Here is a 12,994-nt window from a genome sequence, read left to right as displayed (position 1 = left end):
CAGACTTTTGACATCGTTGACGGTCCATCTGTTCTGTCTCATTCACTCCTGTGCATTCTAATTCCAGCGTGTACACGGTTGTTTACAAGCGTAAAAAAATAGCTTTTCATTTGAATTGGGCTTTAGACCAGGGCCTTACCACTGAGGTACCCCGTTACAGAGACTGTCTGTTACCACTGAGGTACCCCGGTACAGAGACTGTCTCTTACCACTGAGGTCCCACGGTATATAGACTGTCTCTTACCACTGAGGTCCCACGGTATATAGACTGTCTCTTACCACTGAGGTCCCACGGTATATAGACTGTCTCTTACCACTGAGGTCCCACGGTATATAGACTGTCTCTTACCACTGAGGTCCCACGGTATATAGACTGTCTCTTACCACTGAGGTCCCACGGTATATAGACTGTCTCTTACCACTGAGGTCCCACGGTATATAGACTGACTGTTACCACTGAGGTCCCACGGTATATAGACTGACTGTTACCACTGAGGTCCCACGGTATATAGACTGACTGTTACCACTGAGGTCCCACGGTATATAGACTGACTGTTACCACTGAGGTCCCACGGTATATAGACTGACTGTTACCACTGAGGTCCCACGGTATATAGACTGACTGTTACCACTGAGGTCCCACGGTATATAGACTGTCTCTTACCACTGAGGTCCCACGGTATATAGACTGTCTCTTACCATTGAGGTCCCACGGTATATAGACTGTCTCTTACCATTGAGGTCCCACAGTATATAGACTGTCTCTTACCATTGAGGTCCCACAGTATATAGACTGTCTCTTACCATTGAGGTCCCACAGTATATAGACTGTCTCTTACCATTGAGGTCCCACAGTATATAGACTGTCTCTTACCATTGAGGTCCCACAGTATATAGACTGTCTCTTACCATTGAGGTCCTACAGTATATAGACTGTCTCTTACCATTGAGGTCCCACAGTATATAGACTGTCTCTTACCATTGAGGTCCCACAGTATATAGACTGTCTCTTACCATTGAGGTCCTACAGTATATAGACTGTCTCTTACCATTGAGGTACTCTTGAAGAAGATGTTGTTGCAGATGGAAGAGAAGAGTTTCAGACTCTCCTGTAGGCGGTTCTGAAAGAGGGGAGATCATTGGATAAAACAGTAACATTAGTAATATAGCGCCTGTCACGGTCAGACCATGTGTAGTAATATTGTAATAGTGTTCATCAGGGAAATGACATGTGACGATGGAGGGTTAACAATAGAGTGGGTGTGTCTCACCATACATGGGTCCTCTACTAGAGTCATGTCGTATCCACTGAGAGAAACAACAAATACCACGGCCCGGACGTCCTCGAAACAACCAATCCACTTCCTCCTCTCTGTCCTCTGACCCCCCACATCATACATCCTGCAGAGGGGGAAGGGGGAGAGAATTATTTTTTATATATATTATTTTTTTCCAAAGAGCGAGAGAGAAATCTGTACATTAGATGGAACACATCAGAGTCATTGATTATGTGGAGTAGAGAACATGGGCAGCCAGTGAAACGGGTTATTAGTGTGGTCGTGGTTTGGCCAATGTGTTTAGAGTGTTTTAGATCCATGTGATAATGACCGTTAGCTGTCAGCAGGAGGTTCACAGCATAGCTTCAAATAGGACACCTGCTACTATTTAGATTGTGTGTGTGTGTGTGTGTGTGTCTGTTTATCAATTAGCAAGTTAATTAATTTACTCAGATTGAGGGAACCGTCTGTTGGGTCCTTCAGGAACACCTGGGTCCTCCGTGAAGCCCCTCGAGGTCCACAGAGAGCTTGCGTCCCAATTGGCACACTATTCCTGATTTAGAGCAGTCTTTTTTATCAGGGCCCACGGGGCTCTGGTTGAAGTAGTGCACTACATGGGGAATAGAGTGTGATTTGGGACACGACCAGAGGGCTTAGAATAAGCCAGAGATGATGGAAACCTCTGTAGTATTTTAGCGTAAGCCAACGTCATTAAAACAAAAAGGGATCTCATTTGGGATTTAGTGATGCCAGTCTCTTTTCTTCTCTCCTCCTAAAAGGTCCAGGGGCTAACGGTTGAACACCGCCACACTCAACCGCAATGAATACGCTTAAAATATCACTTTTTACTCGCAATAAACCATAACAATTATTAATTTGCAATTACCTTGATATGCTACAGTCCATGTTGAGTATTAGTGAGTTTGTCTCTGAAGATTCTACACTAAAACCCCAACACCTTGGAGGTCTGGTGTTGGCTAATATGGTGTGAAATCAGCTGATAAACCCAAATGAACGAATGGCAGGGGTTAACGCAATGGCGCTTTAGATGATGCATCCAGAGTACAATTGACAAAATGTCACATACTAAAACTTGTTTTTCGCATACCATTTATTTGGGAGTATTATTCGTACACAACCTTGTCTATCAACTTGCTCCATCTGTTCAGCTAGTGTTATCACAGTGTTCAGTGTGTGTGTGTGTGTGTGTGTGTGTGTGTGTGTGTGTGTGTGTGTGTGTGTGTGTGTGTAGTATATAATATCATCCAGCCACATCTATAACATTTGGACTGCCAATAGGGCCCCATGTATGGACTGCCAATAGGGCCCCATGTATGGACTGCCAATAGGGCCCCATGTATGGACTGCCAATAGGGCCCCATGTATGGAATGCCAGTAGGGCCCCATGTATGGAATGCCAGTAGGGCCCCATGTATGGAATGCCAGTAGGGCCCCATGTATGGAATGCCAGTAGGGCCCCATGTATGGAATGCCAGTAGGGCCACATGTATGGCAGTGATCTGACAGGTAGGATATACCATACAGACCTGTCCCTATTTTAATGGATTCTTTATTTATGTCCTTCCTGTCGTTTGTTCTTTCTCTCGTTCTTTTAGTTCTTTAATTCCCTGTTTTGATCTTTAAATTCTAAACTCTGAATTACAAATGTCCCTTTTTTTAAACGAATTTCAACCACATCTCAAAATCACAATCAATCACAAAATTAACTAATGATGCTAGCCGATACCCTCTTCTCTTTCCCTCTCCCCCCCACTTAACTTGTAAATTCCTTGGTCATTCATCAGTATCGGTTAATTATCTGATGCTCTGATGAAGACGAGGTGAAATGGAGAGGCCGCGTCCCCATAGCGCCCTATTCCCTATATAGTACACTACTTTTCACCAAAGCCCTATGGGACCCGAATAGGGTGCCACTTGGGATGGGGTCTCATCTCTCTAGAGGCGGAATGAGAGGGTCACAGGTCAATGGGAAGCAGGCTGTGTGTGTGTGTGCACTAAACTGGCCCGTGACATCTGGGAGGCGATGGCTGGTAGACGATGTGATTGGAGGATTAAACAAGTGTTCCATTCGGTCTTTCATTACATAGTTAATTAGGGGCTAGCTAACGAACTGCGACCTACGTTGACCTTGACTGAGGAAGAGTGTGTGTGTGAGGTTCAGGAATACATTTCTCCATCCCCATCTTTCTCTGGGTCCCTCACCACATACTTTAGAGAGAAAGAGAGAGAATGACAGATATTATAATGAAGCCTCCCACTCCTCCTTTTACCTAATCAGGTATTACAGCCCCGCCCACAGCGCAAACACACCGTCAACAACTATGGGTCATAAAAAGCCTGTGAAAAACGGTCGTCTTTTCCATAGAGAGGTGGACAATGGGTGACAAAGGCCTCACACACACACATTCATCCACTGGTCCTTTTAGTGCTCTACCATTTAACCTACCCCCGCAGTGCGCGCACACACACACACGATGTCTGTGGGATTTAGCTGTAGTCAACGTGACAGAAAATCAACAAAAGCAAAGCGTGTGTGTAAGTAGAGAAGAGGAGTAGAGGAGAGACCAGAAAGGAGGAAAGAGCTCAAGAAAGAGACTGACCCCTCGACCAAACAGAAACCACTTCCTGTCATCCAGCAATCATTAAAACTACTTTTTATTTGACATCTAGATGACGCACCCCCCCCTATGGGGCTGAAACGTAGACTACTACAGGGGCCGTATGTATTGAGCCATTGAACGTCTAAAGACTGTCGAACATTTCAAAGCACAACGCACAGTATATAAAGTTCAGGATGAGCCTCTGCCCAGAGACGTGGTGCAACATCCCCGGTCCAATGTTGACGTTTCAATGATTAAAGTAATGAACATTTGGCGTGATTCATCGTTTAGTGTGTTTGAAAACATAAATCGAAGTGAAATTAGATGTGAAATACACAGGAAAAGTCTCATCTCATAAATGTCACAAGATATTCCAGAGAACTGTCATGTGTTTTTTCTGCCATTCTCCCTCCTCCCCTCTCCTCTCCTCTCCTCCCGTCTCTCAGTAAGTGTGTATAACAGATAGATACTGAAGTGGAGATATCTTGTTTAGAAAAAGGTGAAATGGACAAAAAAAATGATTTTCTTTGGAGAGATTTGACCTTTTCCCCGTCTGTCCGTCCTGCCGTGTTGCTGAGGGTTATTGTCTTTGAGGAAATTGAAAACGGGGGACTCGGTCCCCGTACCCCCATCCACAGAGATTTACGACTAGAGTGGGGTGGGTGTGTGTGTGTGTGTTTTATGTGATGGGTCATTTCTGTCAATAAAAGCATCTATAGTGCAGTTTGATTGACAGCATTCAATTTCATGTGTCCATGACCCTACATGCTGATTGTATGTGTGTGTGTGGTGTGGTGTTGATCAACTATTGTATTGCTCCTAGACAGAGGCCATCACACAGATATTCTGCCAATTTGTGAAGCTCACACACACACACACACACAGAGGTAAAAGGGTCTGTCTGTGTCATATTGACTTGCAGTTCCCACTACGCATTGTGACAATGTTTAGATGCAAAACAGAGGCACCTTATGAAAAGCCTCTCGCCGCAGCCCAGGTAATATGGTTTACCATTTTAATTCATTTTAAATACAGAGGTAATATTGTTACGTTTTCCTAATTCATATGAAATGCAGAGGTAATATTGTTAGTTATTATAATTCCTAGGAAGTGTATTTTACAGAGCAGGTGTAGGAGACTGGAGTAGGTTACATCCCAAATGACACTCTATTCCCTATAGGGTACAATACTCTGGTCTAAAGTAGTGTACTATTTAGGGAATAGAGTCCAATTTGGGATGGAGATTGTGTTTAGAAAAGTTGTTTAGAGAGAGAGGGGCTCCATTGGAACAGTTGTTGAGAGAGAGAGAGGAGCTCCATTGGAACAGTTGTTTAGAGAGAGAGAGAGAGAGGAGCTCCATTGGAACAGTTGTTTAGAGAGAGAGAGAGAGGAGCTCCATTGGAACAGTTGTTTAGAGAGAGAGGAGCTCCATTGGAACAGTTTAGAGAGAGAGAGAGGAGCTCCATTGGAACAGTTGTTTAGAGAGAGAGAGAGAGAGGAGCTCCATTGGAACAGTTGTTTAGAGAGAGAGAGAGAGAGGAGCTCCATTGGAACAGTTGTTTAGAGAGAGAGAGAGAGAGAGGAGCTCCATTGGAACAGTTGTTTAGAGAGAGAGAGGGGGAGGAGCTCCATTGGAACAGTTGTTTAGAGAGAGAGGAGCTCCATTGGAACAGTTTAGAGAGAGAGAGAGGAGCTCCATTGGAACAGTTGTTTAGAGAGAGAGAGAGAGAGGAGCTCCATTGGAACAGTTGTTTAGAGAGAGAGAGAGAGAGGAGCTCCATTGGAACAGTTGTTTAGAGAGAGAGAGAGAGAGAGGAGCTCCATTGGAACAGTTGTTTAGAGAGAGAGAGAGAGAGAGAGAGGAGCTCCATTGGAACAGTTGTTTAGAGAGAGAGAGAGAGGAGCTCCATTGGAACAGTTGTTTAGAGAGAGAGAGAGAGAGAGAGAGGAGCTCCATTGGAACAGTTGTTTAGAGAGAGAGAGAGAGAGAGGAGCTCCATTGGAACAGTTGTTTAGAGAGAGAGAGGGGGAGGAGCTCCATTGGAACAGTTGTTTAGAGAGAGAGGAGCTCCATTGGAACAGTTTAGAGAGAGAGAGAGGAGCTCCATTGGAACAGTTGTTTAGAGAGAGAGAGAGAGGAGCTCCATTGGAACAGTTGTTTAGAGAGAGAGAGAGAGAGAGGAGCTCCATTGGAACAGTTGTTTAGAGAGAGAGAGAGAGAGGAGCTCCATTGGAACAGTTGTTTAGAGAGAGAGAGAGAGAGGAGCTCCATTGGAACAGTTGTTTAGAGAGAGAGAGAGGAGCTCAAATGGAACAGTTGTTTAGAGAGAGAGAGAGAGAGGAGCTCCATTGGAACAGTTGTTTAGAGAGAGAGAGAGAGAGGAGCTCCATTGGAACAGTTGTTTAGAGAGAGAGAGAGAGAGAGAGAGGGGAGCTCCATTGGAACAGTTGTTTAGAGAGAGAGAGAGAGAGAGAGAGGAGCTCCATTGGAACAGTTGTTTAGAGAGAGAGAGAGAGAGGAGCTCCATTGGAACAGTTGTTTAGAGAGAGAGAGAGAGAGAGGAGCTCCATTGGAACAGTTGTTTAGAGAGAGAGAGAGAGAGAGGAGCTCCATTGGAACAGTTGTTTAGAGAGAGAGAGAGAGAGAGGAGCTCCATTGGAACAGTTGTTTAGAGAGAGAGGAGCTCCATTGGAACAGTTGTTTAGAGAGAGAGAGAGAGAGAGAGGAGCTCCATTGGAACAGTTGTTTAGAGAGAGAGAGAGAGAGAGGAGCTCCATTGGAACAGTTGTTTAGAGAGAGAGAGGAGCTCCATTGGAACAGTTGTTTAGAGAGAGAGAGAGAGGAGCTCCATTGGAACAGTTGTTTAGAGAGAGAGAGAGAGAGGAGCTCCATTGGAACAGTTGTTTAGAGAGAGAAAGAGAGAGAGAGAGAGGAGCTCCATTGGAACAGTTTAGAGAGAGAGGAGCTCCATTGGAACAGTTTAGAGAGAGGAGCTCCATTGGAACAGTTGTTTAGAGAGAGAGAGAGAGAGAGAGAGGAGCTCCATTGGAACAGTTGTTTAGAGAGATAGAGAGAGAGGAGCTCCATTGAAACAGTTGTTGAGAGAGAGAGAGAGAGAGAGAGAGGAGCTCCATTGGAACAGTTGTTTAGAGAGAGAGAGAGAGAGAGAGGAGCTCCATTGGAACAGTTGTTGAGAGAGAGAGAGAGAGAGAGAGGAGCTCCATTGGAACAGTTGTTGAGAGAGAGAGAGAGAGAGAGGAGCTCCATTGGAACAGTTGTTTAGAGAGAGAGAGAGAGGAGCTCCATTGGAACAGTTGTTTAGAGAGAGAGAGAGAGAGAGGAGCTCCATTGGAACAGTTGTTTAGAGAGAGAGAGAGAGGAGCTCCATTGGAACAGTTGTTTAGAGAGAGAGGAGCTCCATTGGAACAGTTGTTTAGAGAGAGAGGAGCTCCATTGGAACAGTTGTTTAGAGAGAGAGAGAGAGAGAGAGAGAGAGAGAGGAGCTCCATTGGAACCGTTGTTTAGAGAGAGAGGAGCTCCATTGGAACAGTTGTTTAGAGAGAGAGAGAGGAGCTCCATTGGAACAGTTGTTTAGAGAGAGAGAGAGAAAGAGAGGAGCTCCATTGGAACAGTTGTTTAGAGAGAGAGAGGAGCTCCATTGGAACAGTTGTTTAGAGAGAGAGAGGAGCTCCATTGGAACAGTTGTTTAGAGAGAGAGAGAGAGAGAGAGAGGAGCTCCATTGGAACCGTTGTTTAGAGAGAGAGGAGCTCCATTGGAACAGTTGTTTAGAGAGAGAGAGAGAGGAGCTCCATTGGAACAGTTGTTTAGAGAGAGAGAGAGAGGAGCTCCATTGGAACAGTTGTTTAGTAGATGTATTTAGTACTTGGGAGTATGGCTAGACGGTACACTGTCCTTCTCTCAGCACATATCAAAGCTGCAGGCTAAAGTTAAATCTAGACGACTTGGTTTCCTCTATCGTAGTCGCTCCTCTTTCACCCCAGCTGCCAAACTAACCCTGATTCAGATGACCATCCTACCCATGCTAGATTACAGAGACGTAATTTAAAGATCGGCAGGTAAGGGTGCTCTCGAGTAGCTAGATGTTCTTTACCATTCGGCCATCAGATTTGCCACCAACGCTCCTTATAGGACACATCACTGCACTCTATACTTGTATATAGACAATATCACCATAAACAGCATAAACAGCAAAAGTGCTTAGAACAAGATCCTTTGCGTGAAAAACAACATTTTGTTCCTAAAATAAAAGCCCAACCTCAACATCAATGTCTTGGTTAAGTTATCAATGTGCTGTTTAAAATTCAGATTTTCATCTAACCAAATCCCCAAATAATTATAGGAAGTGACTAGGGCTGTTGCGGTGACCATATTCACGAGACATGAAGACAGTAAATTTCCACCTGACCGTTGAGTCACGGTAATTAGGCTTCTCCTAGGTCTGATGCTGATGGTCATTAGTAACCTACCAAACTTTATAACTGCCTGGTACTCAGCACTCTATTGTCTCTCTAAATCACTCTGACATCAATGCAAATATAATCAAACACTTAACGAGAGCCCATGAGCTCATGTTGCGCAACATTTCTATTGGCTATGTAATTGTGTGAGAAAACAGAGTGATGGCCTCTGCTAAAAAGAGGATCCCATCAGCTTTCTATAGGCTAGGACTACTATATTTATTTCCCAAATTTCCTAATATTAAGCAGATTGCTTCTCTTTACAACAGGAGTATAGCCTACCTGGCTGGCATAATAAACCACGGGGAAAAGTGTCCTCCATTCGCTATTTAAGTGCATAGATGACATGTATTTTCCCCGTGTTATGGGATTTTTATGAATAAATTACTAAAATATGTATACATTTGACTTAGATGTTAATGTATGAATGAAACTTATTATACTCATAATGCTGAATGTAATATGTTCCTTGTTAGAAAGAATGGGTTTATCTTCAGACAGGCTAGAATGATGTCTCTACCCAGGGAGGGGAAAGACCTTGGGTTGGTTGTAGATAGTTTAACAGGTGGCAGACAGTAATGAGAACTCTAACTATACTGCCATTGTATCCGAGAGGAGGTTGGACATTAAAACCTATGACATCATCTTTATTATATAACCTGATGTAAAATGTATTATGATCAGTACTCTCGAGAATAAACGCTATTGATTGATTGATTTTGAGACTGGTCTCTGTCCATTTAATGCTGACAAGTATCTTACAAATTCTTATGTATGAGCAGAGTGTTTTAATTTAATTGGTTGATAAACATATAGGAATTAAATTCCTTTTAACACCCCGCTGCCCCTGTTTCGATACAGGTGCATGATAATGGTCCATTCTAAATAAATAAATAAATGTCACATATTATTTAGTAAATGTCAAGACAAGATTAAATCAAGAATAGTCTGATTGGTGACAATATTAGCCTATCACTTGTGAATGACACCCAGCACAATAAATAATTACTTTTTAAAAATTCATTTTCAAATCATAGTTGCACACCTCATGTAGCCTCGCCCATAGGCCTATATGTTTTTATAAGGTTTGCATCACAACTAAACTGGTCAAATAACTTTTAAAAATTAATCACATTAATCCGCTTTACAAGGGGTGTAGAGCCTAACTGGCATACATAAGCAGCGTGTGAGTTTCAAGTTTGGGGGAGATCATTTTCACTATTAAAATGCACCTTTATAATAAAAGTATTACATGCATAATTGCATTTGGGGTCACTTTTGATAACGGTGTTCTCTGCTAATGGAACATTTGGCTTATAGCCTACTACCACGTGTGCACATTGCTGCGCTTATAATGTGAAGAAATAGCATCATAGTTTATCAACATTTTAAGCTAAACATTCTCATCTGTTACGTCAGCCACATTGTGTAAAAAAAGTGTTTGGAATATTTATTTCTTGCACAGAATAGGTCAACTTTTGTACTATGGGGGATAGTAGATGACATAAGCTAATGCTTTTGTACTATGGGGGATAGTAGATGACATAGGCTAATGCTTTTGTACTATGGGGGATAGTAGATGACATAGGCTAATGCTTTTGTACTATGGGGGATAGTAGATGACATAAGCTAGTGCTTTTGTACTATGGGGGATAGTAGATGACATAGGCTAATGCTTTTGTACTATGGGGGATAGTAGATGACATAAGCTAGTGCTTTTGTACTATGGGGGATAGTAAATTACATAGGCTAATGCTTTTGTACTATGGGGGATAGTAGATGACATAGGCTAGTGCTTTTGCTGTTCGTTAGGCCTACTCATCTTGTCGGCTGCCGAAAATAAATGTGGACAGTTCTTCCAATATCTTCAATATGCACCTCAGCATTGGATCAGGATGCACGCAGTTGCTTACTCGATGTGTCTGTCTACACTTTTTTATAGGGGGCATTCCGGCCAAACAAAGGGGATGCCGCCGGGAAATTGTAGGCATTATCAAGTGCTTGTCAACTTGTGACAATGACTGATGTAGTGTGTACAGCCTGCACAAACAACTAAGCAGAGCTCATCCCTTTTTCAAATCATCATTAGTCGCACCAATGTATTAGAATGTATTGAAAATCAAAACATATAGCCCAACGTTTGTAGAACAACTAAAGTTACATTAATAACTCTAAAATAAGCATATAGGAGTATACCCATTTCTTTGTTAACCGCTCAACACAGAATAGCCACATGTGCACACTCCCTCAAATCGTTTGGAGAAAATATTCTTACCATTTTATTCAGCTTTGTTCATTTGTATTCTTCACACAATAAAATAATGCCACGGAATTATAAGCAAATCTTGTCTGCTAAATGAACTAGTGTAGCCCACAGCCATTTGACATAGTTAGATCCGGACCTAACATAAGGACAACTCAGAGTATGCTATTCTGTTCTTGTGAAATAGACTACATTTTCTTCATATCATGTTTCTTTAGATCTGTCTAAAATAAATAATGTATTTATTGTGAAGGTGTAGGCTATATTACATGGATTTATTAGACTTTTTAAAATGTAGATTTTCTAAAGATCAGCATCAGTGGTTTGTGTTGAAGCCAAAAGATGCTAACTGTGTTTATGTTAATTAACGGTCAATTACCGTGAGATCAACAGTTATCTGGTTGACAATCACCGGCTGATGAAATGTAGTGACCTCCACAGCCCTAGAGGGGACCCTATACATGTTAGCTTTTTAAAGGTTCAAATCTAGAAGTGTCTCCATCTGTCTACTTTCAGAAAAGAGAAGGAGAAAACCGACTCAGAAATCCGAGTCAATGCGCTAGGAGTCGAGTAATCAATTATTTTTTGGAGTCGACTCTCCACCACTTCGTCGTTTCAGTTAACAGTTGGAAAAATGGCAGAGAAAGGCAAGCGACAGCAGTGAAGTCCTGTATCGCTAAACTTTGAGAAGTTAAACGAGAAGGAAATGCACATTTTGTAAAGTGGAATTGAGGTAGAGTAATGGTAGTACTGGCGCACCATGAGACCCAACCTGTTGCTGGCAGCAGTGCAGCTGCATTGTGAATCCACATGGAATTTTATAAATTGTTCTTATTGTTTTAATGGAAGCCAATTAAAAAAAGTGGCAGTTTAAACATAAAGATTATTTTTCTCCATTTGTCACATCCCTACTATGTTTGTTTGTGTGTGCGTCCGTATGTGTGCGCGTGCCCGGTTATCAGACTCTAGTCTACTGTGTGTTGATAAGGCCTGTTAGGGTATTGACATATTGACTTCCTGCTGACTCAATCACAGACCAATCAGATAGAAGTTTGTTTGATTGGCACTAGCCAAATTGGCTGTTAGAGATAAAGTCTCTATGACAAAATGAGTGTGTGTGAGATAACGTGACATGGTCCCAAAGATGAAAAGATACAAGCACCTGTCATAGGTATTTTTGATCACTTTTGAGTTAAAACCTCGTACTTGAAGTTTACCTGAAAACTATAGTCAGCGGGGCTTTAAAGACCAATTTGATTGCATATGCGACTAAAATATTTTGCTGTGTGACCACAAGTTATATTTTGGGAGCATTGTGTCGTGGGCCATTCTAAAACGACTTGTGCATCGTTAACCACTTGTTCACACTTTGTTCAGTCATGTTACCTCATTGGCTAGCTAGCTAACAACCTGGTAACTTGACCAGTATGATCCAACAGTGGAGGCTGGTGGGAGGAGCTATAGGAGAATGGGCTCGTTGTATTGGCTGGAATGGAATAGACGGAACGGTATCAAACACATCAAGCATATAGAAAGCACATGTTTGACTCTGTTCCATTCATTCCATTCCAGCCATTACAATGAGCCCGTCCTCCTATAGCTCCTCCCACCAGCCTCCACTGATATACAAATCAAATCAAATTTTATTTGTCACATACACATGGTTAGCAGATGTTAATGCGAGTGTAGCGAAATGCTTGTGCTTCTAGTTCCGACAATGCAGTAATAACCAACAAGTAATCTAACAATTTCACAACAGCTACCTTATACACACAAGTGTAAAGGGATGAAGAATATGTACATAAAGATATATGAATGAGTGATGGTACAGAACGGCATAGGCAAGATGCAGTAGATGGTATTTGTAAGTCGCAATTTGTAAGTCGCTCTGGACAAGAGCGTCTGCTAAATGACTTAAATGTAAATGTAAAATGTATCGAGTACAGTATATACATATGAGATGAGTAATGAAGTGTTGGGGGCGCAGAAAGGAAAAGGGATAGCGTCTTCAGGAGATCAATAACCATAGCAATTAATTAATTCATGACAGATCTCTTGCATGTAGTCAACGCACAACGTTTTTAAAGCGACAGTGTACAATTTTCAATGTAATATATCTCAATAGGACAATGGTGCTTTTACACAATGTAAAAACCTAATATTACACTAATGACTCTGTCATTTCAATGGCAGGTATTCATATCAACATTTTAGCTTTTATAATTAACGCATGTCTTTGAAGTGTCACATGTTAGTTTCTAGGGCACAACATGTGCTTCAAAAGAAACTAGAATTCATACAGGCCCAATATAGGCTCAATCAACTGGAAAAACATTTTCTGGTGCTCCTAAAT

The 12,994-nt window shown here is 42.1% G+C and overlaps 1 protein-coding gene across 1 annotated transcript in view; it reads right to left on the bottom strand.

The window, feature by feature from the left end:
* Positions 1–6: 6 nt before the first annotated feature.
* The window catches only part of LOC129844339 (guanine nucleotide-binding protein G(o) subunit alpha-like), a 21,351-nt gene continuing 8,363 nt past the window's right edge, over positions 7–12,994 (bottom strand). The window contains exons 4-5 of the mRNA XM_055912645.1: positions 1,272–1,401; positions 7–1,121 (exon numbers count right to left, since the gene is read on the bottom strand). Of these exons, the coding sequence (XP_055768620.1) occupies positions 1,011–1,121; positions 1,272–1,401 (241 nt within the window). The 3' untranslated portion in view covers positions 7–1,010. The remainder of the gene's footprint in view (positions 1,122–1,271; positions 1,402–12,994) is intronic.

Source organism: Salvelinus fontinalis, unplaced genomic scaffold (genome assembly GCF_029448725.1).
Source record: "Salvelinus fontinalis isolate EN_2023a unplaced genomic scaffold, ASM2944872v1 scaffold_0196, whole genome shotgun sequence".
Taxonomy (NCBI): domain Eukaryota; kingdom Metazoa; phylum Chordata; class Actinopteri; order Salmoniformes; family Salmonidae; genus Salvelinus; species Salvelinus fontinalis.
Note: the sequence above shows the minus strand (reverse complement) of the source record. Positions and strands in the feature narration are given on the sequence as shown.